This window comes from Nelusetta ayraudi, unplaced genomic scaffold (assembly GCF_046127955.1).
Source record: "Nelusetta ayraudi isolate G7.1 ecotype Tasmania unplaced genomic scaffold, CSIRO-AGI_Nayr_v1 ptg000127l, whole genome shotgun sequence".
In the NCBI taxonomy this organism is placed as follows: domain Eukaryota; kingdom Metazoa; phylum Chordata; class Actinopteri; order Tetraodontiformes; family Monacanthidae; genus Nelusetta; species Nelusetta ayraudi.
In genome coordinates this window covers 613,491-640,000 of record NW_027466177.1, presented here as the reverse complement: position 1 = coordinate 640,000, position 26,510 = coordinate 613,491, and the positions used below count along the sequence as shown (strand labels likewise).

Here is a 26,510-nt window from a genome sequence, read left to right as displayed (position 1 = left end):
GACAAGCACAAATCGGGTTAGGCGTCGATTTCTCTCTGTCCCTCTCTCTCTCTTTTCCTCTCCTCTTTTTTCCCCCAAAGCACTCCTGCCGCTCGTTCCTCCGACACGTTCCATGCAAAGACAGCGGGGGCATCGCTTCGACAGGTGCGTTGACCCTCCCGGTTCTTGGAAAGAGGAAAGCGGCGCCAATCTGGACTCTCTCTGACCTCAACCTGTGTTTCTCAGGCCTCGATAAACTTCGTCTCTGTGGCTTTTGTCCAGAGGAGGCCGGACGAGCGGCGAGGAATATTCAGGCATGCATGTGTTGAATGGAGCTTGAATTTAACTCCTGCGTTTGCGCCGTGCGGTTCTGACGTAGTTGCCGCCGTGCTGTACGGCGAACGAGCCGTCTCGGGCAGAGGCGGGGTGGAGGATCGGCTGAATGCGACTGATTAGCCGCCACACGGGACACACTCTCTCTCTCTCTCTCCCAGAGGTGGCGTTACTGTGATTGTCCTCCTCCTTTCAAGGACACAAAGGAAATCAGCTTTTTTTTCCCCCTTCCCACGTCACACCTCTTATGAAAACGCTCCGCTTCCTCCTCTCTGTTACCTCGGCCTGCGGTGCCGTCATCCATCCTCTTTCCTTCCTTTCGTTTCCTCGCCGAGGGAGATTTGTTGCGGGGGAATGCCCCCTCCTCTCCCTCCCTCACGCACTTGACTTGAAGTGTCGGCGGACGGCGATAGGCATCATGCAAAAACGTGGACCGAGCGCGGCCCCATGCAAAAGCTGCGACGCCTACGGTCGGCTTTCATTCCTAACGGAGGAAGCGACGTCGAGAGGGAAAATTATTGCTTTTTTGCACGGAGTCGAGCCGCAGGAACGAGGCCGTGCTTTGCACTAAACCGTGACGGGCACATCTGGCTCCTGGCTACTGCGATGACCGCTCGGTTACAGACAGTCGGCGCGATCGGCGTCCTACCGTACCTTGACGGGGCCGTCCACCGGGTCCAGTCCTTGCTCCGACAGCTGTTTCAAGGCACTTAGAGCAGCCTGAGAAAGAGAGGGAACAACAGATGGTTGAGTGACCGAGGAGAGGGAAGGGGAGGGGAGGGGAGGGCTGGGGAGGGGAGGGGAGGGAAGGGAGATTGGGTGGGAGGAGAGTGAGTGTCACCCTTCAGCTGCTTTTCAAATAACACTTAACTCTGGGAAACCCGATGCCAGCAGGACACTTTCCCCCGGGCTCTGTTGTCTTTGGCTCCCCTCCACTGGCTGTTTATCTAGTCTCATTGGGCTAACGTTTCCACTTTCTGTTTTGGCTGTGCCGCGTTTTTCCTACGTCAGATGGAGCGGCGGGACCTCCGAAAATCACGCCGAGCGAAGCCATCGGCAAACACCGGCGGCTCCCGAGTGCAAACAACAACAGCTCGAGGAAAGAAAAAAAAAAGAAAGCAAAATCACCCCGGACGGCAGAGGAGCAGCTTTGCATGACCGATTATCCAACAGACCCTGTAGATTTGCAGAAGCGAAAAGAAGCAAATCTGTTCAAAGCCTCCTTGCAGAAAAACCTTCTACATGTTTATGGAGGGATATCACAATAAATGCCTGGCATTGGAGGATGATACCAACCTGGGAGCAGTGTTGCTGGGATTACTCCATAAAAGTAATGCAACTACTGATTACTCCTTAATAAAGTAATCTAATTACTTCTTTGGCTACTTTATTTCATAAGTAATCAATTACTAATTACTTTTGTTAAAAAAAAAAGATAAAGCAACAATTGCTCAGTGCTCAGTGAATGAACTTTATTTAAGTGCAAATTTTGCAATTCCAAATATTGCCTCGGTCCTCTTAACATGAATGAATGTTTGCTCTCTGAACACAAACTGCACTTTCACAGAACAAACCCATGCACAGCACTGGTGCCTTTTGCACAGACCATGTTGTTAAAATAATTAGAAGATTTCGGAAAAGTAACAAAATCGTTACTTAACAAAGTAATAATGATAAAATTACCAGTATTGCCACGGTAATCCCGTTACATTACTCGTGGATTAGTGGATTATTTAGTAATAGATTACTCGCCAACACTGCCTGGGCAACGTATGAAAGCCCTTTGTGATGTCACAAACACACACACACACACACACACACACACACACACACACACACACACACACACACGCTATACAATAAAAGAATACTGTTAGAAGGTGTTTCCAGAGGGACCTTTCAGAGACCAGAAATGATTGCTGCACTATCAAGGAAACCTTTTTCCACGCCATTATGAAAGCTTGTATATTCCAGTGTGGTGCCCCAGTTTCATTTCCTTCCCACACATCCCCTGCTGGACTATGTGCCAGCTCGAGGAGCTGGGTCGGAGACACGAGGCGGCTGCAGCCCCCCCCCCCCACCCCCTCTATCATAATATATGCAACATGTGAGCGAGTGCACAGGGGTGCACAGGAGACAGACACGTGTTCCATCCACTGGGAGCCGGGGGATAAATGAAATAAAGTGGAGTGGTCCCTTCAGTCAAGGGCTCTTGACACGTGTGTGTGTGTTAACGTAATGCCGTTGCCAAACAATCTAAGTCACGGCCACGTGTGGACCTCAAGACGTGCCGAAGGCTCCTTTCTTTTTACACCCAAGTCGCCGATTCACTGCCAATTTAAAAATGAAAAAAACTTGCTAGGTGGTTTCTGCACTGCAATCGGAGCCAGCAGCTGCAGCAAAACTTCACAGGGGAAGATAATGATTTTGGTTTGTTGTGCATTTTTCTACTGTGTTAATATTATACACTTATCAACTGACCTTTCATACAAAACCTAGTAAAAGCCCTTTTAACTAGTTAGTTTGGAAGGCATAGCCTTCCAAATGTCTACCAAACTACAAAAAGAAACCTCAAGTCAGTGTTACATCACCTTCTCCATTTCGACTCATTTGATACCCTTCTGGAACCGCAGTGGATCCTTCTCACTCCATCACCGGTGGAGATAAGGAACCCGCAGCTCCGCTCAGCAGATGAGTGAGATGTGACGACTGGCTGCATTTACTTCATTACGCAGCCCACCAACGTCCGTCCCCTACTCTATTTTCATTAGCCGTATCGGCGGCGTAGTGCCGACAAATTAAATCCCGCCGGTATTTATCTGGCTCTCTGCGACAGGCAACCTATGAGAATAGCAATCTGCGTTTAGGTTCCCCCGTGCACCGACTAGGGGAACATTAATCACGGTCTAATTGCGCGAACGTATGAATCCTGTGGCGCGGTGTATCGACGAGGTCCCCGTGGAATGCGACGCGCGGAAGAGGATGTTAAACACCATTATCTGTGCCTGCACCCACCAAACATTTTCAAAGCGCTCACCTTGAGATTATGAGTAACATAAACCAGGAATCAGAATTTACGGCCGACAGGTGCAAGGGTCAAAATCTGGTTTGAATCCATCAAATTGAGAAAAGAACCAAACAAAAAAAAAAGAAAAAAAAAAAGAAAACGGGAAATCTAGATCTCAGCAGTCCTGAAACTTGTGCAACAATATGGTAGGCACGGTTTAAAAACTGATACTCTTGGGTTATTACTTAAGCCCTGTCTCCCGAGAGCCAGAAATCAACTGGATCCCTTCCAAGTCTGTAATGGAAAATTTATGGCGCAATGTGTGTTTTTTTTTTCCCTTTCCCCCTTCGCGAAGCTCTGACAGCCAGTGAGATTTAGGGCTTGAATGTACTTGCAGAGATTTAAGGTGATAACCCTGTAGAACATGACAGCTGTAGGAATGTTTTTACAATTATACAGTAAATATGCGTAAATCAAACCAAGGGGACCCCTTTGCTATAGCTGCTTGAAACACACACACACATATATATATATATATGTATGTATATATATATATATATATATATATATATATATATATATGTAAGGTACCCACCGCCGGTGACCAGGAGCGTCCGCACACACTGAGGGGGGAAAAAGTAATTAAGATAAGGAGGAAACTCAAGTCGCCGAGATGAATCTGGGACACATGATCAGGTAACGCCTGGTGATTAACGGGGAGGTGGGGGATCAATCTATGTTTCCTCAGTCACCAATAAATCGCAATCACTACCGGCTTCCAAACGATTATCCCCTTGTTTGTTGTATTTCACTGGTTTTTGGGACATTGCTCTCCCTGAGTAAATAGCCGAAGCCCATCTGTTGGAGGCTGGAGGGGGTGGAGGTGGCGCTGAGTGGAGATAAACAGCCATAAATCAGCGGCCTTGACGGTGGCAGCGCTGCTGATATACGACAGGCAGGCATGGGCCAGTCAATAGCCGGGGCGCAGCAGCTCGGTGAAGGACACCGGGCCCTAGGAAAATACTGGCATATCTCCGGGAATGGCAGCGGTCAGTGAAATCATTATTTTCCTAATGAGATAAGACGGGCCGTCGGTGGAGGTAGCCGCTCCGCTGACGCGTCAACAGCGGAGGAGTGTGTTTAGTCTGAGGCCGCGACACGCAAGGTGTTGCTTTTCCATCTCTGTCACGGAACAAAGAGAAGGGGAAGGAGACAGAGTGAAGGGAGGAGGCCGAGACGTTAACAAATAGGGGGTAAAAAAAAAACCCAAAAGGATTTTTGAAGGTGCGCTTGGGAGCTACACAAAGTGGTTGATCAGAAGTGTGGCAAATTTGTGTACGTTTTGTATTAAGTAACAGCAATGCTGGAGAACACAGACCTCGTTTTCCAAGTTACTATCCTTTCCTTTTTTCAATCCTGGCAGCGGCATCATCAAGAAAGATAAGCACACTTGCAACATGATGCACAAGGGCAAATCCCAGGCATTTTTCTTGACTGAGGCTGAAACGTGTGGGCTTGAACCCGCACGTTTTAAACTTCTTCTTTATGAGACAGCCATTTAAAATAAAGCCTTTTTATATTCAAAGAAGAGTGCCTTGTATTTCCCACCAAAGAGCGTCTTTGTCATCTTATGAGCAGTCTGGACTTTCTTTAAACAATTCTTTTGATTGTGCACAGCAAATGAACTGCAATGCTGACGCGAGCGTTATGGAAGTAGTTGTAACACTTCAATTTAATGTAGTTTTTCACATCTTTGTGGGCTAACTTTTAGAGAGCGTCCCGCGACCTTCTAACTTGCCATGAAAGAAGGGAAGCTGTCACCCTTATCCATCCCTGTTTTCCCATATTCTGTCCTTGGCCCAACTTCAGGAAACAAAATAGCAATCACCATCAATCCCTAGCTGGGGTCGAACCTTAAGCGCCCCAGAGCCGGGTCACAAATGGATGCATTCATCCATCTGCCTACTTGTCCCTGGTTCAAAGGCTCGGACGGCCGGCGGTCAAACGTGATGCCGTCTGAGGAAGGAGCGCGACTGCGGCCGAGCTCCTGATGTGGAGTGTGACAAGGGCGGCTCATTTTTCTGCGCCTGCTGCGCTCCTAATGGTTTCTCCAACAGAGACTTCGCCTCTGTCAGTGGCTTGTCCAAACAAAAGACTCGGTCCCGCAGGAGTCGCCGACGTCGACCCGATGATCTTGATGGATCAACGGATCACGCCGTCCCAACAAATCACACCCTCGCCGTCAGCTCTCACTGATGGACTGGTGGATTCCGGAGGGTTGGGTGGCAACTGGGATGTTATCATGGACAGGGAAGATTATTGAGAGTGTGCAAAAGAAAGAAGGGTGAGGGACAGCGGACAATGAGGCTTGACAAGGGAGAGAAAAAAAAAAGAACCAAGTAATTCTAATACATGCACCAAGGCAAAGGAAAGAGCAACATTAGGGGAGGGGAGTCTTCAAAGAGCTCAGACTCGTCCTAATGAGGCAGGGACCACCAACATTCACCTTCATTCCCCACCTCTCCTCCACCTCTGAATCTTCATGGTGCCAGAGGGAAGGAGGACGAGATCCTTGCTTGCATGTTCTCCTGTTTTATCATCAGATCAGATGCTGCCTCGGCGCTCTGCAGGAGGCCAGATGAAAGCGCGGACGCAAGCTTGAAAGGCTTAACCCAATGACCCAGTCTCAGGGGTACAGTGTGGCAATCACACCACCCAATCCATTCCCTCTTCTAGGATCTGCGAAGTCTGGTTAGACAACTGGGAAAAAGACCCTACTTCACTGTCTTAGATCAAATTAAAAAATAAATACATCGACGATTCAGTTTGAACACCCTGTGCTTGTTCAGTCAGATTTTCTCGCATGGATTATACAGACATGGCCTTTGTTGTGCGAGTGAATTTCTATGAGCTGCTGCAAACATTCAACAACATGTGTCTTACTGGCAGGGAGTGAACCCACACAGCATTTACAGGAACAAGGATAGAAATACTTTCCCTTTTCTTTAAACTATGCCTCTGATATACCAAAAAAAAAAAAAAAAAAAAATCCAAAGCACTGTTTCAAAACCATTCCATAAGGGTCTCCTCATAGCAAAGACAATGCGCTGGGTGGATAAGCTGTAATTCAAACCGCCTGTTTTTGTTTCCCCCGCTGAACAGGCACCTTTCTTATTCAGCAATGACATGACGGCTGACTTAATAAAGCCAAAAGAGTGTGTCAAAGCCAGTGTCTGGTTCCTATCTACCGCGAGGCGGGGGACCGTGAAGAGGGTGCAGGACGGCCTCTGATGAGGATGATCTGAGGACCTTCCACTAGACTAAACAATGACCCAGAGTGGATTTCAAACAGGGCGTTTTACAGGGAGGATCTGGGAAGTAGGAAAAATGAGTGCCCTGTTGTCAGGAGTTCTGAGGCTGGATATATTGTTCTAAAGAGGGCTTGTTCTGTTTTCAAAAGGCCACATAAAACCTTGACAGTGCTCCCTCTTTTTTTTACGCTCACTCCCCAAAGCGCACAGAAATATGAGATACCGGCGAGAAGAAAACCCCGGGCATCTTTTTTTTATCCTGTGTTAACCCTGCCGACCACTGCAGTGCCACATCCCATCTTTTCCCCGATCGCCAAATTCTTTCAAACATTATCTCTTCCAGATTTTTATTTTTCCGCTCTGCAATCGACTCTTAAGTGACTACTCATCTCTTGGCTGGGAGTTTTCCCACCCCCAAATTCTTCTATTTTCCCTCTGCCCACATCAAAAACCTGGACGGGGATCACTGGAACATTCCCGGCGAGCTCATGGAGAACACCTGTGTGTGCCTGGGCGCTGGCTGGCAGCGTGAGCCACTATTTGTTAATACAGTGCAATGTGTACATGTATCCTCGGGTAACTACAGAGGGAGCGCATTCAGATCTCCTCGCTGACTACCTTCCTCACTCTCTCTCCAGTTTTCACATCCTTCACCACATGAGAGGGGCTGATAAAAGAGGCTGTGTGCGCTTGGCGTTGGCCGAGGCGAAGCCCACCACGCCGACACTTCCCGGCCGAGGCTCGCTTCTTCAGAAACAGAGCGGCAGCAGAGAATGTTGCACGGCTTAATAAACCTCCCGGGAGGAACCTGTTTGATTTCAGCAAACTTCTCAGACATGTGCGCATGCCGCCACGTCCGTGGCGATCGGAATTCATCCGGCCGGCCGGCCGGTGCGGGTATTCTGCCGTGTGTCTGCCATGCCTCGGATGACTAGCGAAGGCCGGCAAGAGCCGCGGGGCTCCCTAGGGGAGCCAACCTTCGCTGACATGGGAAGCCATAAATAAGGGCCCAGGGCGAAGCACCATGTCATGCGTCATTTGGGCCGGAGAGACCTGCTTTATCCCCCCCTCCCCCCGACCCCCTCCATTCCGTCAATGAGCTGCCGAGGATGGCACCACCTAGGGCGTAATCCAAAACATATGGGCGGAGGGTGAGGGGTAGAAGCCCCTCGGCATACCTTACCCCTGCCTTGTCAGCGAAGCCTCCTGGAGACAAAGCAGGCCCGCGAGCCTCTGCGATAACATTGTGTAAGCACGCCAGGAATCGAACTTGGCCAAGAAAGTGTCACCCGCGGTGAGATCCACTTGTGGCATATTCGTCAAGTGGAACAAGAATGTGTATGTAATGCAATTCAAGCGGTGCATCATGCCACAGCATGCTGTACTTTCACTGAAAACTTGAGTGAGCTGGTATCTGTCACTCTAGGAGTGACCATGGACCTGAGTACCTTGCTGGCGACCTTTATTCCAGTTGTGATCACATCCACAATGTGGTTTTTAACTTGCGATGGTTTCTAGTTATTCTGACTCAGTCATTTGCACCCCGACATTCCAACATATTCGGTTAATGAGAAGACAAAAATCAGCTCCTCATCATGGTCGTCATCATGCTTTAGCTGACCCCTTGCTTGGCAGTCATACAAAGGAAACTATGTTAACATGTACAATATCTTACACCGCCTAGCAGGGGCATGACTGAAAGTGTTTCTCATACTATGACTGGGAAGGTCACGAAGAAACCGCTGACGCATCTTCATTGAGAAAGAGAATTTGCCACAGGGAAGAAGTGACGCAGAGAGGCATCGCCTAACCTTTGCTATATATATCCTATTCAAAGAATGCCGATGAATCACTTTCTAAATAAAGCCCGATAAGAAGCGGGGCATGAAGATTTAATGAGAAGGGAGTAGTGACTGAGAAGATATTGTGCATGGGGAGAAAAACAGCCTGGGGACCAGTCACTGGATAACATGACTTCTGACTAAGTTAAAATTGCTCTTGAAATCCCACAGACGGTAGTGAAACACCGTCTGGACTGCTTTGTGACTCATCCAGTGGGCCGAAAGGTATTTCATTCATAATTGATGCCGTGCTTGTTTATGTGTGGAAAAAAAACAAACATGCCTCACTAAGCAGGCTGCGCCGCTATCATCCCAAGAACTTGAGATGCTGCAAAAATGAGGAATGTCTCAGAAATGTCCAAATCTCGATGTAGCAGAGTCAATGACCTGGCTGGGAAACACCCTTCTGACGCCGCTTGAGTCATGGGTTTCGGGTGAATTCTGTGGAGAAGTGCTGCATTATCGGATCTCCAGCTGCAATCCACCTTGACGGTAAGAGAGGGAGGAATGAAACTTCTATAACTGTAAAGAAGAACTCTGCTTGAGCCCACGCACCAACTGCTGCTTGAATTAGACATACATGGTCGTTTTTGGATTTCGGCGCAGGCTGGCGGTCGATGATGGACGACTTCTCTTCCTTTTTTTTTTGTAGCGCACCAGTTATAGGAGAAGGATAAGAGAGACGCTCAGATCCAGACCCTTGAAAGGTTTAAAACAATGCCAATAGAACCGGGCTCACTGTGGCAGTCCAACAGCTGCACAGTGTAATGTTTTTGTTCTGGGCAGAGCGGTGCTCTGCTGGGCAGAGGCCTCCGGTAACAGGACACGCAGTCGGGCGGCGTTTTACACCTTCTTCCTTGTGTCTCCGTTTTCCTGCAGCTCCCTCAGCTCCTATCTCCACCGACGTTTAATCACTCTGTTCACACGAGGGACATGCCTGTAAAACCTGTTGCAGTGTTTTATAATTTGTTATGGATTCCCACAAGACTTGTGACTGTTTCTCATTATCCATGCTCACTTGGCTTATGAGATGTGGAGGGAGATGTGGATATATATATATATATATATATGTATATTTTGTCCCACGGAATGCCGCTCGTTGCTCGACGGTGAAGCATGGGAGCCTCTCGAGTGTTTTGCAAAACGGCTACGCCGTCTCCGGGGCAACGGGCGGCGTGAATCGTTTTCCGAGGGATGACGTGCAAGGTACGCTCGGCGGAAAGAATAAATTCCACGAGATGCATAGATAGACAGATACATAGATACTGCGGTAAATTGAATTTCAGAACACGCGGCGAAAAAAAATCACTACGTATTAAAGTTTAATGGCGACCAGCAGAGAAGACTTCCCACAGGCTTCAGCCCTGCAGTTTAAGATGCTCTGTGGAAACAGCTGCGCGGCCCTGAAGTGGGTGACAACCATTAGCCGCTTCTCTTAAAAGTCCAACTTCAAGAGCATTCTTGCTTCAGCCACCTGCCGGATTGTGGTTCGTTCTGCTCCAGTGACGGTGCTCGTTGTTGTTTTTTGGATCACTTTAACCAGAGTGATTACTCCTCATCAAAAAAACAGGGCCGCTGGCCACCACGATGTGATAATGGGGGCGCTCACGAGAGGGCCTGAAGACATTAAAGCAGGGGTGGGCAAACTTTTGGAATTGTGGCCGAAGCAGGAGCAGATGGATGGAGTGTTTTGGTGACCCACCTCATAGGAGGATAAAATATATCATGGGATGTGTAGAAAACATGTGGTTGAATGTCAATTGAAAAATGAACAAGTTATAACAAAATATTGTTTTTTGAAGCCCTATGGTATTGAGCTCTTTATTGAAATCACTATTAAAACACGGGAAAAAATGGATGAAACACAGCTATTTAATGACTGACTTACTATTAATATCATTTCTTCAAGTTCGGCCGGATGTACCCTGAAAAAGCAAAGTCTGGTTCGTTCCATTCCGATCCCTGAACCCATGTGATAGCACGAAATCATGGCTTAGCCCGTTTACAGCCAACGGCCAGAAGACTTTATCTTAACAACAGGAACCAACTGGGTGAAAAAAAAAAAAAAATATCGGACGTGATAAACAAAGATAAACATTGACTGGCGAGGCAGAAAAAAACAGCATGTCACGAACAAGAGAAAAATAAGGAGGAAAATGCAAAAAAAAAAAAAAAAAAAAAAAACCCAAATGGCCACGTCTGAGTGAGGTGACTGGAAGTGATTCACGAATCAAAACACGGTTGCTGTGGCTTTCACTCGCATAACGGAGAGGCTCCAACCCATTAGCTGTCAGCGAAGCTACGATTTTTGCCGCGATAGGAGAGCGAGCACTTAATCCACTGCTGGCTGTGCTTTATGCTCCTTTTTCCCTTTTTTTTTTTTTTTTTTTTTTTTTACGAGCTGCCTCACACATTTTTACGGCACGGCCAACAGACAGTAAACACCACGGAGGTGCTGCGCTTTAACGCGTGATTAAGACACAGCTAATTACACTGTGGACAGTAAAACCGTGAGGGCGATCATAAAAAAAAAAAAAAAAAAAAAAAGGGAGGAAAAAAAGGGAGCAGCGAGAGGCTTGAAGGAGGGATCGGGAAAGGAAAACAGAGGCGAGCGTGCGGCGCAAACACCGCCGGCCACCGCTGAGCGTCTGAGCCGGGATTTGCCGATTCCGCCGCCTCGCCGGGGAGAAAATGAATGCGGCAGGAAAAAGAAAAGGCTTCAAGTCACGACTCCTCAAGGTCTGCCGTCTATTCATCCATCCATCCTCCCCGCCGTGTCCTCCTTTGCATCGGTTAGTTTCACGCGGACGGAGGTCAGCGTACTGATGAGGGACCTCGTGGCCTTGTGCGCCTCTGGCAAACAACCCTTCACTCCCTGCGCTCTTATAAATCAAGCATCGGGAGAGGCGGCCTTCCCATTTCCCAGACGTGTTGGGCCTTATCCCCGAAAAAGAAAAACACAAAATCCATACTCGCCGACGGTGTTGCAAAATAACATCACGGGTGCGCAACTGCATGCGAACGCTGCCCGGCGATGTCAAGTGTGTGCTAAACGAGGAGGTAGTAACATCGGAGCATGAGGCTGTCAAATCAAAAGTCTGAAAACTAAACTAAACTGCAAAAGGAAAATGAATGCTGCATTGAACGTGTTTTTCTCTGCTGCATAATTACATACATCTTGCTCATATTTCTGAGGTCTTCAGGATGTATCTTCAATGTAGTAAGTACTAAAGATAGAGAAAAACCATTGCAATAGATAGCCAAACTTTTGACCGGTAGCGTATGCTCAAAAAATAAAATCTTCCATCATTGACGCAAACGGTGAGTTTGCTTTAACGCAAAGGCTGCTGAAAATCCCAACTCTGGGGATGAACTTTCCCAAAACCTCCCTGTTTATGGTGACCTAAAGATGGCCTGCAGATGACCAGGCTGCAGGTCCAAACCGTGCAGAAAGAGCTATGTCTGTAAAAATACCCAGGTACATGGGGAACAAGGGTTTAAAGGCTCCTAAAACTCCATGTTAACTCACTGGGCACGAGGGAGGCGTGTTGTGGTGGGGTGGAACATGAGTGCAAGACTGTTCAAAAAAAAGAAAAAAAAAAAGAAAAGAAAAAAGGAATGGAGTTGGTCTGAGAGGGAAGAAGGGGGGAAATTAGGAATCGGGAAAATGCCCCAAAGGAAGAGGGGGAGCTCTAAAACAAACGTTTATTTAGTAACTATGCAGCATGAGGCCTCTCACTTGAAAGAATGCACAATAAATCAAACCATTTGGAGGGGAGTCGCGACAGCATCATTCGCAAAACATAATTTGCGCGCGACGCGGGCACATGTGAAACCCAGCGGGGACAGAGCGGCTCTCGCGGCTTCGCAGGAACGCGCAGATGTGCAATCAAAACAGTCAACGACGATTATGCGAAGGGACAAACATGCTCGGGAATAATGACATTCATACGCTCTGATGGGGGAGTCGTCCAACACTTTGATGAGTCACCAGTGGACTTACGAGACCTTCTTGATTTTAGGCACTGGACAACTCTGTGGATATCCAGTCAGAAGGGATTACATGATCCAGTGTCCAATTAAAACAACTGGTGCATTTATGAGAGTGGGACAGAAAGATGTCCACCACCGTTACCGTAACTTTAAGCCATGTTATTTGAATCTGTATTATAGAAACTAGTGTTGTCACGATACTGGATTTCAGACTTAAATAGTACGATATGCTGAAAAATCTGATTTCCTGATACCAGCAACCGCAGGGTGTGCATCGGTATATCAATACTATGGAAAAGCCATATTGAACCGTTTTTAGTTTTCAATATCAATATTGAATTGATATATCAGTATTTTTTACTAATAGGAACTGACAAAAAGCCTTTCACAGGGGAGTGGCGTGGGTGGGAGACAACGGGCTTTAACGTCACTGTTGGAAGCGGGTTTAAAAGAGGTAATTGATCATTTATTACATCATTTACAAGTCCGTAACACCCGCTTGGCACGCGTGGGGGGGCCGGCTTGTCATTCACCTTGCAAAACACAAGGTGTTACGTGGTGGTTACAGTCACGCGGCAGTGACGCTTTGCATTTCAGAGTGGCGGGAACCCAAGTGAGGGCCTTTTTCTCAGCTGTGCCACGGCTTAACGGGGGAGCGGGGGGAGAAAGAAGTATTTCTTCGCGCCAGGTTTAGGCGACGACAGTTTGCGGTTCGTTTAATCCTCCCTTTATTTCCACCAAATGCAAAGAGGCGGCGCTGAATAACTCGCAATGCGAAACAAGCGGGCGAGCTGTCACTGCCGGCTTTATTTACGGAGGAGATCGCCGACAGAAGGAGAGGACAGGCAACGCAAACTGTTTGCGTTACACGGCAGGAGTGTGCGCGACGCCTTCGTCGCGAGCGACCCACCCCCACTCCTGTTTGTTTGGAGAGTTTCAAAATGTCTGCTTAAGGCCTGAGAATGCGTTAACATCAAGATGAGAGGAGAGTGGTGGTGGTGGTGGTGGTGGTGGTGGAGGAGGAGGAGGAGGAGGTGGTGGTGGCGGTGGGGAGGCTCAGACAGACAGGAAAACATTCCCCGGTCGCCACGCTCATCTCCATAACTCAGCGTGCAGCCTGCAGAGCGCTGATCCCCCCCGTGGGACGCCAACAACACGGCTCCCACCGCTGCAAGTGTCGTTAACTGCCGAGCGAACAGTAAGAAACGCTCAGGCCCGCCTCCATAACTCAGGGCCGCCATCGGGGCTCAAAATAAATCACTTCTTTTAATTCTGGCAGACTAGGAAAGTCCTTATCTTGCAAGTCATTCTGATATCAAAGGCTATGTTTACACGTGCAAATTTCTCCAATCCGATCTAAACCTTGGTTTATCGTAAATTCCAAATGCACTATTTACATGGACGCTAAATGATAATCCAATCATTACGTGCGTATACATGCACGAATCAGAATAAATCCTTTGGGCATGCGCAGAGTCTTTGTTAACGGACCGGATCGGATCAGAATGAAAAATGTTCTTCCTCCAAGGTGGGGCGTGACAGAGAAAGTTTGAGAGCCACTGTATTAGAGTGATCACACACTATGATAAGAAACAATACAAGGTTTGTTATGAGATCTACGACTTTAGCGCCAAACTATGGACCAATTTGAAATGCTCCATAAATCACTCTGGTCGTCAATAGAAGGACAAGGCTGCGAGCGGCAAAACCTCGCTTTCCGCTTCGTTCAAGGCCTCTCTCTGGGCCAAAGCAACCGGCCAGAAGGAGAGGCAGCGGAAGATCTCCGAGAATGGCTGAAATGGCGTTTTTCTGTAGCTTGCGAGCTCGCACACAGACAAACAGCGGCAGCCGCGGGACCGTCAGCGGCGGAGGACCCAGGTGGTTAGAAGTTTGCAGCGGCCACGTCAATGGAAGATGTTGAGCATGCTCAAATTAATTGTTTTTTTAGTCTTTCGGTGTGTGTTTGTGTGCGTGTGTGGCCGCTCGACACAAACCGCCAGGGCCAGAGGGGACGCTGGAAAGACCCGCACCAGCCTCGACTCCGGTCGGAACCACGACGACGGCCGGGTAAATATTGACTGGAAACCACAGAGGAATTAATGCTGAGGTCTTCGCTGTAAATCATCTACCTGCCACCCACCTGAACAGTTTATTTTCCCTGATTGAGGACCTACACGGACACAGTGACGCTGCGTCTCGTCCCCGGCCGTGTTTCCGCCTCCACTTTTGGTCTGCGGTCCTTTGTGGTTGTTTTTTTTCCATTTCTTTTTTATCCCCCTTTCCATCCAGCTCCTTACGATGGTTCTGAATGAGCTGCAGATGCGTCGCATCCAAACCTATACGGCCAAACAATGGGGCGAGCCTCAGAAAATAAACAACTGCTCACTGCAGCGCCGGTTGTGTATTGGCACGTCACAAAACGTGGGCGATGGCGAAGTGGGTTTTTTTTTTTTTTTTTTGGGGGGGGGGGCAGTAAAACAGTTTGCATAATGCTGATTATAAAACAAAGGCTGATGTGCTAACCTTCGTGAGGCGATAAAACAACAACAACAAAAAAAAACCTTGGCGTCAAAAAAAGAAGAAGAAGAAGAAGGTGGTGTTCTTCCCCAGGTGGCATTTCTCACACGTTGCGAGTCGCTGGTGGCAAAACGCGAGGAGATAGAAGATTAAATATGCGGCCGTTATCTTCGGGACCTTTTCAGCGAGGCGGATTATCACTCAGTATCAAATGGCATTACGTTAATGAGCCGGGATGCTGCAGAGGGCAGGCCCACCTTGTCGGCTGCCACACGGATGGGCTTGCGATGAGTGAGGAGAAGGTGTGACTTGATTTCTTTTTTTTTTTCAGGGGATCTTTATGCAGGACACATTTGTGTGTGTGTGTGTGTGTGTGTGTGTGTGTGTGTCGGGGGGGGGGGGGGGGGGGAATCACAGCCCACCGGGGTGCAAGCCTGCACTTTCAAAGCCACTGCCAAAACAACTTGTTGCTCTTAGCATGAAGGCGATAATGAATGTAACACGTTGGGCAGTCTTAAAGCGATCAGCCGAGTCTGACAGGTCTGCTAAGGGATAAAGAAAAAAAAGAAAAAAGGCAGCGGCGGGGAGGAAGAAAACCGCTTGGCCATTTTCAAGGAGATGTGAGTGACGCTTCATTTTACTTTCAGTTTCAACCATCAAATAAACACAAAAAACAAACTAAGAGGGAGTATAAAACTATGATGCTCTGTGTGCCTACCTACACACACTATAAGTCTCTGGTCTGGTCCGGCGCATTGGCTCTTGCGTCGCGTAGAGTGACTTCACGGACGGTCAAAACCCATCGGTGTGTTTGGAGCTGTTCAGACTGAGACGCTTCTGTCCAAATGTGATTTGAAACGACGTCCCCTTTGAAGGTGGTTTCAATCCGTTTTGCAAAAATCAGATTTCATGTGATTTGTGACTGTTCAGACTACAAAAGAGCCATCCGGTTTCAATCCGGATGGGATAAAAATCGGATTTTGTCTGGCAGTCTGAACGCGGCTCTCGAACACATATCAACTGTCTGGAATGAAGACTTGGGCTTTAGTTGGACAAAAGAATATAATTCAGTTTTTGGATAATTAATGTTCATGTTGTTTTTTAGTGTGTTAAAATCATGCCTTTTGAACTTTGTAGCACCCAGAATAATGGAGTGTTCCTATGTCAGACAGTTAAAAGAAGATCGTGACAGTGTTCAGACAGGAGAGGATGAAATTATTATAAAACCAAGTTTTTGAAAGTTATGTAAGAATTCATTATGACCAGTAAATGTTTTGGCAAACTGGTTGGCGCGACGACTGCATGGGAAAGACTTTTGTTTTCGCCAGTTATTAAAGGCAGACTGATGGCTCATAATTCACAAATTGCGAGATTTAACAATACTTTTCAACAGCTCGGGGGAGGGGGTTGGGCAGGAAGCCGAGCAAGCTAAAAATCATTAAAATGCTTGAGAACGTAACTTCCTGAACAACATTCAAGTCAACTGGGGTAGGTGGGCCGCTGACTCACTCGGTTATTTAAAGCCCATCATCAAAGCTGTTGACGTTACGTAATTGGAAATGTAAGGAAAAATAACATCGCCGGGAAAATTGCGGCCCTCTTTTGTCCGACTCGCCCTTTGGGGAGCAATTTGCGCGAAGGCACCCCATTCCATCTGTGCAAACAACGGCGCAAAAGAATGAACGGCGCAGGACCACACAACCGTCCAACCGCTGAAGAGGACACACCTTCCGTCTCTTGCAGAAGAGCAAATTTCTTTTGCATGAGAAGAGCTAATCACTCCCAGGACAAGAAGAAAGAGAACTGCCGAGCTGGAGAACAACTGACTAAAAACATCCATATCTGCAATTACGCTAATAAAATACTAATGTAATATAGCCAAAAGCCACCATTTTCTCAGAAAATCAACCGGAGGCACATCGAGACAGCCGTTTCGCAAAGCACCACAACACATGGAGACACAATAATCTATTCACATTCGAGGCTGCATCACGAGGAGGAAATACTAAGTTGATGTAGAAAGGCAGCGTCTCGAGACCACAGGCCAGAAGTTGGAGGCTTGGTCACAAAAAGTTCTTTTAAATGATGAGCGGTTCCTGCTGCCCCACCCTGCCCCGCATGTTTTTCAGTGGAATTGGGAGTTTTATAATAATAATAATAATAAAAAAAAAAACCAAATTGCTGGAATAGTGGTCACTACTTTGTGGAATGAGGGAAAAAAAATGAGCAAGCGAGGAAGCCCCAAAAGAATCTGGCTCGATAACAACAGCAGCAATAAATCTCCCACATTTTAACACGCTCTGGAAAAATAAAATCTGCAAGTGAGCGTCTGACAGAGCCACATGACTACCACCCCCCCCCCCCTTTCTTAAATTGTTTGAACTGCGATATGGTCAAATTGCGCGGCCGTGTCAGCTCTCCAAAGACACTCAGGGCCACTTTGGGCCACTTGGAGTTTTCAGCGCGCCTACTAATGGGCAAGTTCATGTTTATTCTCCCGCCCGTCTCCCCCCCTAAAAAGTTCCCATCTCCCGTTTTCTAATTCCCAGTCGTCCTCATCCATCTCCCGCATCCCCGCGCAATCAATGTCTCCCCGCCGTCCCCTCTCCCTCTCCCGGATCATTCACCCAATCCTCCTCCTCCATCATTCTTTCACTGCGCTGCCCCTCTCGCCCGTCACACTCTAATCTCCGGGTCTGAAAGGTGTTTCCTGAGGAGCGCGCTGAGGAAGTCAGGCGGCTGTGATGGATCATCGCTGGACTCTGTCCCGGCTCGAGGGGAAGCTGCAGGGGTTGCGTGGCTCCGGTGGCGGGAGAGCTGGTGGGTGAGGTGGCACCAGCGAGGGAGAAGTGAGCTGCGTCTCGCCCCTTTTTAAGTGAGGTTGGAGGGAGGAATGTAAACAACAAATCGACTTGTGGTAATGAATTGAATTTTTTTTTTTTTACACAGGGTTTTTATTGTTGGCGTGGTGTACACCTGTACACCTAGAACAAGTTACTTTTAAACAACTTTTTTGTTTTTTTAAAAAAAGTTGAAACGTGACCCAGAAGTCAACTTAAAGTCAGTGGAGAAATATTGAGGGTGTTTTTACTGTTCTCTAATGTAAGAATGGGTCACATTGGACCCTCAACACTATTTAAGGGTTAAATAATGTGTTCCTTACACATTTTCCATTGTGAAATTTCGGTTCACATGAAAAATCACCGCTTATCAATTAATCATTAATCGATCGATTAGGTCAATCAACTGACGATTAATTAATTAATCGATCATTTGCATCCCTAGTAGGAGGTTTCGGTGGGCAAATTCTCCCCCAAATAAGTATACTAGAATTTAGAATTAAAAAGGACCTTTAAAACATCCCATTTCACTGAACAAAATATTTCCCCCCCCAAGTATTCACCATACAGTTTGTCACTGCTGCAATGTAGGCATAAGATTACATTACCTGCTAAACCAAGGGAGCATCTACACATTTTTCAAGGAAATACTCCCAGGGGTATTGACTCGGACTTGCTGAAAATATGCATTCCCGCTGCAACATTTCGGCTTTCAGGCCAGCAAAATGCTGCGACTGCCAGAAGTGGTTTTACCCCTTACTCCCACTGGACACCCCCCCCCCCTGTTTGTATAACCTCCGCCATCTTATGCCCTTGATTCCATCGTCTGTCACCCAGCGTCGTGACTTGTCGCTTCGTGGCTCAGTTTGGTGGGGCTGACGCCTCTGCGTTTCTGCTGCACGTCACGCGGTTCCCTCAAACACGTTCGCCGCGTTTGATTTTTCATTTTCCTGGTAGCGCACTTCCTCAGGTCGTTGCTGCTGGGCCGTGCGCGGCTTGCACTTAGTGAGGGAAACCTGCGTCGACACAAATTAGGCTTGAAGCCCTTTGTTTTCTCTTAACACGGCTATTTGAGGAAACGTCCAGGTGTTTGGTTACACAACACTGTCACATTAGGGGGAATCTCAGGGGGCAGATAAGGAGGTGGGAGAGGCGCTCGGACAGCTGGCCGCCTGGTTGGGTCCCAGTCCTGGGAGACCCCCCCCGAGAGGAATCCAGCCTTGGGTAACGTCTTTTGGCCCGGCTGGGAGTGAGAGACTTCAAACGCAGGACCTGTGCTCCCCCTCCTCCTGCCCCCACCCCCGCACCCTCTCCTCTGTTGTTCCCCTGAGCTCCGCGGGGGATCCTTGAAGACCCATTCCCAGAGACTCATCGCATCACGACTCCCAGCGTCGCTCCTCCGCTTCTCTTATTCGGGGGGGATCCTCCAGTCGACTCACAAAGGAAATGAAGGCCTGGGACGTGGCTTACATGCAAAGACGTGTAACTCCCACCGCCGGCCGTCGTCACCGCTTCATTACAGCCTCCCCCCCGTTTCCCCGTTTCCCTCCTCGGGCTGTGGCTACCAATGAATATGGATTACTTACACAAGCAGATAGCAAGAGCATGAAATTGGCACAAAATCAGTTTGAGATACCGCAGTGGGTAAACAAGAGTGGTGGGGGGGCATTCTAAAGGACAGGAGAGAAAGGACTGGCTTGGGTAAAGTGCGCCTCCTACAGCCCTGACCAGAAGGTGACATCATAACGTAGAGTAGTCGGGCGACCGAAACGCAAGTGGATGAAACGTGAATGTGATCACAGTGACCTTTTCCCGACAAAGAACGCTTTGGGCAAAGTTAGGAAAGCAAAAATAATGACTGCCAATAATATAACTCCTCAAGGAAAATGGCAGAATTCAAGACCATCGGCCATTAGTTAAATGTTCTGGTACAGCTGCGCCACTGCTGAGATGGACACTGAGGGAACAGAAAGTTTTTTCCACTTCCCTTCTTCCTCTGTTTGTTCTTCCTGACTGTTCATTTTACTAATTGCACTAAAGTGGCATGTAATTAATAACAGGCCTGTGGATTGAACCAAAAACTCTGCACCCACTCTGGTCACTGCAGCCGTTGCTGAATACTCCAAATACCAAAGAAGACGTTGCTCTGTGATGTGTGTTTTGCAATTCCGAACTGCAGTTTTTATCCACTTGGAAAAAAAAAGAAAAAAAAGAGCAAGTTGAATGCCTGGTTGTTGTGCCTTGTTTCTGCGGAACGGATAATGTCCCTTGACAGCATGGTTATATGTTATTTAAAACTGGGTCAGAGAGCGCGTGCAACAAAATAATGTTTTGGTCGAATCAAAGGACTGATGCCCATTAAGCGGCGAGCAAACACCAACTTGTCAGGTCTAAATTACAAACAAAGAAGAAAGTCGGGAGGGAAGACAAGCTGGATATCGGAGCGACTTGGCACCACTTATCATAAACATGTGCAGGAAAAATTACCCAAACAGTCGGCCTTTAATTACTTGGAAGCATGTCTCCCACACATTTTAATCCCGAGACACTGTGTTCAACACGTCATGTCAAATCAGCCCAAAATGCGATTTTGCTGCAGGAAACTCGAGCGGGCCACAGCTGACAATCTGGAATACATGACCCCCACCTTCCCTCCGCCGCCCCCCCCAACCCTACACACAGGGCCTAGGGGGTTGGCTCAGCTGAGGACATTACTGCACGCAAAGCGAACCCGGCCCCCGCGCGCGCAACACAACACACACGGCGGGCCCGGCGCACGCGCACGGACCTCGGTGGCGGACAACAGTCACCCTGTCATCTTCGATTGCGGGCCGCTCATGTTAGGCCAGCGACACCTCACACACAGCTCAGTGGGCCTCGGCCCCCCTGGTGCCACACTGCCGCCAGCCACAGGCTGCCAGAGAGTTACTTCAGCTCTGCAGAACAAACACAGAAATCTGTCTGCCCGAGACAGCGGAGGGGGAAAAACGTCTTAATATCGCCGTACTGCGGGGCTCTGCTTAGTTTTTTAGGGTTTTAAAAAAATTTTTTTTTTGCAATGGCGGAGGGCGGATTCAGCTGAGCAAACCTTGGGAGCCGGCGGCGGGGGCCTGAGGTGTTTTGATCACTGAGCAACAAGTAATCCAGGCGAAATGGCAAAAAGATCATCGTGATTATTGGCTCCGCAATGTATTTTTCAGGGTGGTTCATCCATCGGAGCAGGAGTTTTTCATTTTCCATGGCCGTGCATCAGAAACAACTGCACTTGTTTTCAGGCGATGCAGCACGACGAGAGAGATGCCCACTGAATAGGCCCTGCAGCTAAGCAAACAAAACATACAGATAAATACATAAAAAAAATGAAGCTCTTGAACATTTTGTGGAGACGAGGCGCTAATCAAACAAAATGTCGTCCACGCAGAGTTCACACTTTGACAAATTTCGGTGGCTGCGGGCAAACTGAGGCTAGCTCGGTAGCCCACGAGCTTCACATGTGTTTGGCAGATGGCAACGGTCAGAGACGAGCGCTCAGCTGAATATCTCACACACTCTCTCACACACACACACACACACACGCAGGCACGCAAGCACACACACACACACGGGTCCTTCCAGGAATGTCTGCACAAGGCCAAAGATTATAAGAAGCGGGCAATGTGCAGCATCTCCGTGTGTGGCCTCTTCATGTTGAGCATGCCTTGCTGATAAGGAGCTGGCCCTAATGAGCTGTACGATAGGACTTCCTTGTATGGCCCAGGATCATTAATGTTTACTGTATGGCGCGTGCTCAGGTTCGAGACAGGGAAAGAAGACGAGTGACTATTTCCTTTACCACATGAGCAAAATATAAGCCCTTCAAATGGAATCACTTGACTGACCTACGAACAAAAAACCGAGAGCCCTTTTCATTCCATGTCCGATTACGAGCTGCATTTCCATTGCCCCTAGAATTGCGCAAAACCTAAATATCGCAATAAAAAACTGATAAAGGAAACGGGTAAACTGGGATAAAAATCAATCTATCAAATATCGCTAAAAGGTTTTGACGCTCTCATGAGGTGGTTTTTCAGACGTATCGATATGGAGGTATATCGCAAAAGCGTCATGGAAACACTTTTTTCGCATTTACACGTCAGCGGACGTGACGTACGGGGGTCACGTGACCAGTTCCCTTCAAATAGCTGCTCCAAAACGCAAAATGTCTTGCGCCTCCACCCTCCTCAAAGTTTGGTCTCGCCGGACGAGATTTTACGAGAATTACGGCCTACGCGCTTCGCACCATTCGATGGAAACACCTGCAAATCGCAATTTTCAATACTTTGTCATAATTTATTTTGCAAAGCACTGCAATGGAAACGCAGCGACTGATAAGAGGGAAAGGTACTCTGGGAAAGGTCGCGATTCCATCTCAGGGAAGCTTCATCGTCTTCAAATTCGCCACAACTACACACAGAAGTAAAAGTGGGAGGGTCCCATTTGTGTGCACGGGCCAAGGAGCCCAGCGCAGCTGGCAAGGGAAACGTGCCGTTCAGCTAGACAATTACGGACAGCGTGCGGCCAAAGTTTCATCAAAGGGGCGTTCGTGTTGCAAAAATAAACCTAAGTGATGTTTTCTGAGAGCAAAACGTGTCTCTAGCCTGTAACTAGCCTGTCATTCAACCTCGCTCTGCTTTTCAAAACAAACTGTAATTGAAATCAGCCTTTTGCAAGCACTCTGGAAACAAGACACAGGAGGAAACAACTATTAGTATCGGCTTTAGCGGGAAGACAAAATTGAGCTTTTTTTGCAGTCGGCTGTAAACAGAGGGCTAAACGGGCCATTCTCCTGGTCGACCCAAATGTTTTTTTGTTTTTTTTTGGATGACTACTCAGACCAAATAGACTCTGGGTTTCATTAAAAGAAAGTTGAGGAGAACTAACTCGCAGGTAAACTCTCGACGCCTTGACACGACGTTGCCGGCGTCACCGAGCCAAACACGCGACGCCCTCAGTCCCACTTTGTCCCAACAAAAGTGTTGAGGGTTTGGGGGTCTGTTGAGGGTGACCCCCTCATTGTTGGCCGCTCCCTTTGTGGGCCGCGCTCCTCCTCACTGTACTGGGACGAGCAGAAGAAAGGGCCCTCTCTAACAGTCGGTCATGCCCCAGTGCTCCTGGCAACAACAGCATCTCAAGGACGCAGACCTGCCTGGCCTATATTCGCTGGACGCTGGGCGAGTGGCGGTGGCGGCGGCGGCGGCAGCAGCCCCCTGTCAGCTGTCCCATTTACGGCCCTCGGGGTCGGCGCTTTATTAGAGCTTTGAAGGACGCTGGATAAAGAGGCGTCCCATGTTTAGATGGCACAACGTAAGCAAGTGGTTTTCTGCTTGGCCAACCACCGGACAAAGACGAGTGCGTCTGAATGCTGGGGAGGACGTGTGTGTGTGTGTGTGTGTGTGTGTGTGCGTGTGTGTGTGTGTGTGTGAGAGAGAGAGAGAGCGAGAGAGAGAGAGAGAGAGAGAGAGCGAGAGAGGGAGGGAAAGAGGACGACCGGTAACACCGCGAGTTGTGCAGCGGCTCTCCCGAAATAATAGAACGGGGGGGATTAGCGTGATAGAAATCAGCGGGCTGACAGCTGTGTGAGGGTGTCTGTGAGTAATTATTATCACAGGTGCCTCCGTCGCTCCCACCCAGAGTGGATCCCCCTGATACGTCCTTCCACTATTGACAAACAATGGCTTGGTTTCGTCTCCATCGCGACATGCAACAGCAAATGTTAAGCACTTGCAGGTCCTTGTCATTGCGTTTTGACGTGCCCAGGAGAGATGTACCCTTGCGTGAGTGAGTTTACGACTGAAATATAGACATATGCTGAACAATCCCACCTCGTTTAACTCTCTTCTTGATTAATGGCAAAATGCAGGAGGTCCAACAGAGCATCAGTTTTACCAGGAGGTTCACAGGAAGCAGGAGGCTGTACACCAGGGGCGTCAAATTTGATTCAATTTACGGGCCACATAGAGAAAAAAATTAATAACTTCAGATTTTTCTCTTTGTTTTAGTGGTCGTGTTGGTGGAGCTCGCAGAGTCCACTTTTCTCTCTTTCGACAGAGACATTTTAGGGCAATGAAGGCGGCAAATAGCAGAAATTGCAGCTTGTTTTCATACTTTGCAAAATCATCTTGCGGGCCGGAAATGACGCCCCTGCTGTAAACGGAGGTTTTCCGGAGAGTTTCTTAGTTAATAGTTCCAACTCTTCCAATGCTGGGATAAAAACATGGATCTGAACTCTGAAATAGTTATGATATGAGGCCTCATTTGAAAACTGTTGCGGTTTGTGTCATCTCACCCTCGCTATTCCTCTGGGAGGCCACAGACAGACACAGATACCCGAGAGGTCAGACGCGCGCGCACACACACACACACACACACACACACACACACACACACACACACACACACACACACACACACACACACACACACACACACACACACACAAACACACCTGGTCATGGCTGGCTTGGAGGGTGCTCCCAGTGCCGTGGAAAGTCATTTGCACAGGGGAGAGGGTCAGGTAGGTGACAAAATCTTTACCGCTCTGTGCATCGCTGTACTGCACCTGGGAAGAGAGGGCGCAGGTTAGGGAAAAGGTGAAGCCAGAACCGCCCCTGAGGCGAGCAGGAGGATGGCGGAGTTCTCCGGCGGAGCGAATCTCGCATGCCTAATTGCCACCACAGAGCATTTGTTGGCAATTACCCCACACCATACAGAGACGGCAGTCGAGGGGAAGGAGCGCAGAGACGTGGACGATGACATCAGCACCGACCCCTCTCCGTGGAGAGGTTAACTCCACCGGCATTCCTGAATGCTGCGCAATCAGAGCTATTATGACACGACGCTCCTGCGGGACGGTCTGCTGCGAGACGTCCAAGGGCTCCGGCAACTCTTGCCTGGTCGGCTGCCCTACTTCTCATCGGCCCAAACAGTTCCGGTAATGTGTACATTAATATGTCTAGGTACGTGTGCATGTGCGTGTGTGTGTGTGTGTGTTTGGCTGGCCTACTTATGCCCAAGACAGATGCAAGGCTTAAAAAAAAAAGGAGATGAGGATAAAGAGAAAAAAGAGGCGAGAGGCAAGCAGGAAAAAATGAGAAAGAAGAATAAAGAAAACCTTATAAGTGTGATGCTCTGGGCATTTCAGTTGGAACAACTGTAGTTTTAAAGTCCTTTTAAGACAACCCAAAAATGCACCATAATTCTGTCGTGTTTTCCTTGGAGTTTCGCTTGAAACAGTCCACAAAGGGAGCGCGCTCAGCGTCTGTGTATGATCTGTGACTGAAAGCTTCCAGAATGAGGAAAGCCTGCGCATGTGTGTGTGTGTGTGCAGTGTCCGAATGAGTTACGGTCATATGTGGGAAAACTGCTCTCCAGCCAGCGAAACACATGGACGCGCGGCTGCGGGAACGATAGCGTCACAATAAGGTGACTGCGCAAACACGGAGCTGCGAACGAAGGCGCGAAGACGTGCAACACACACACACACACACACACACACACACGGACATACACACACGGACATACACACACGGACACGCGCACGGACACGCACACACCTGAGGAGACGGGCCCACGATGATAAATTGTGGAATGCTATCTGTTGTATGTATGAATGATGGGCGCAGTAAAGTGAGTCGCGCAAAAAGCCTCCTCTGACAAGTTAATCACCAATAAATTTTCCAGGGCTCCGACATTAAGAACAGAGAGAGAGAGAGAGAGAGAGAGAGAGAGAGTGAGAGAAGGAAGGAAGGAGAGAGAGAGAGAGAGAGAGAGCGAGAGAGAGAGAGAGAGAGAGAAAGAGAGAAAAAAAAGCGGGACCTAAGCGGGGGAGGGAAAAAGAAATGATGGCATTGGGAGCCGTGCGAAAATTAAAAAGGCAGGATTCTTTGGTGAAAAACACCAGGGCGTAGATGCGGCGCTGGCTCCTGGCTTGGATCGGAGCGGCGGGCTGGAGCGGTCGTCCGCCCCGGGTGCAAAAACACCGGTGGAAATCTGCGCCGCCCCGTTTCCGTGTTTTGTTTACGTACGGCCGCGGCGGGGAGCTGGCGAGAGCGGCGGTGGCGGTGGCGGTGGTGATCTCCAGCGCTTCTTTCCTCTCAGTTCATCTATTACCCACTGTCAGGGGCCCTTGTGGGGCGGCCAGGGGGAGAGAGTCTTAGCTTCTCGCAGCAAGGATGAGCACAGCATGGATGCACACCATTGGATTTCAATTAAAAAAACAGCAACGACAAAACAAAACAAAAAAAAAATCAGATTAGCCTCTTGAAAAGAATGGAAACAATGCACATGTTTTACAATGCCGCCACCCCCCCCACCCCAACAAGTATTGGCCTTTGTTCAACCAATAACAAAACAGTTTATGTTCAGCGGAGCCTTGATGCTTGATGTTGCGGCTCGGGAACAATGACAAGAGATGAGCATCAATGCGGCAGTGATTTTGCTCCACACCTGACGGGCTTTAAATCAAGATGGAAAACTGCGGTGCACAGTGGCGCACTGTAGGCGGAAAGATGGAATCCTTCCTTCCATCCTTATGTGGCCAGAAGCTGGAGTAATGAGGAATGTAATTTTCTACTGAAAGACACGAAAAAGACACAAGCTTCTTTTTTTTTTCTTTATAATCAGAGGGGGGAAAAGAAAGCTTTTGATAATC

General features: G+C 48.4%; 1 protein-coding gene across 2 annotated transcripts in view; it reads right to left on the bottom strand.

Moving 5' to 3' along the window:
• The window catches only part of stau2 (staufen double-stranded RNA binding protein 2), a 69,842-nt gene that overhangs the window by 1,922 nt on the left and 41,410 nt on the right, over positions 1 to 26,510 (bottom strand). The window contains exons 13-14 of one of the 2 annotated variants that reach the window (XM_076050368.1): positions 24,306 to 24,419; positions 967 to 1,032 (exon numbers count right to left, since the gene is read on the bottom strand). In XM_076050368.1, coding sequence (XP_075906483.1) covers positions 967 to 1,032; positions 24,306 to 24,419 — 180 coding nt within the window. The remainder of the gene's footprint in view (positions 1 to 966; positions 1,033 to 24,305; positions 24,420 to 26,510) is intronic. The other variant, XM_076050370.1, reaches the window with a different exon arrangement.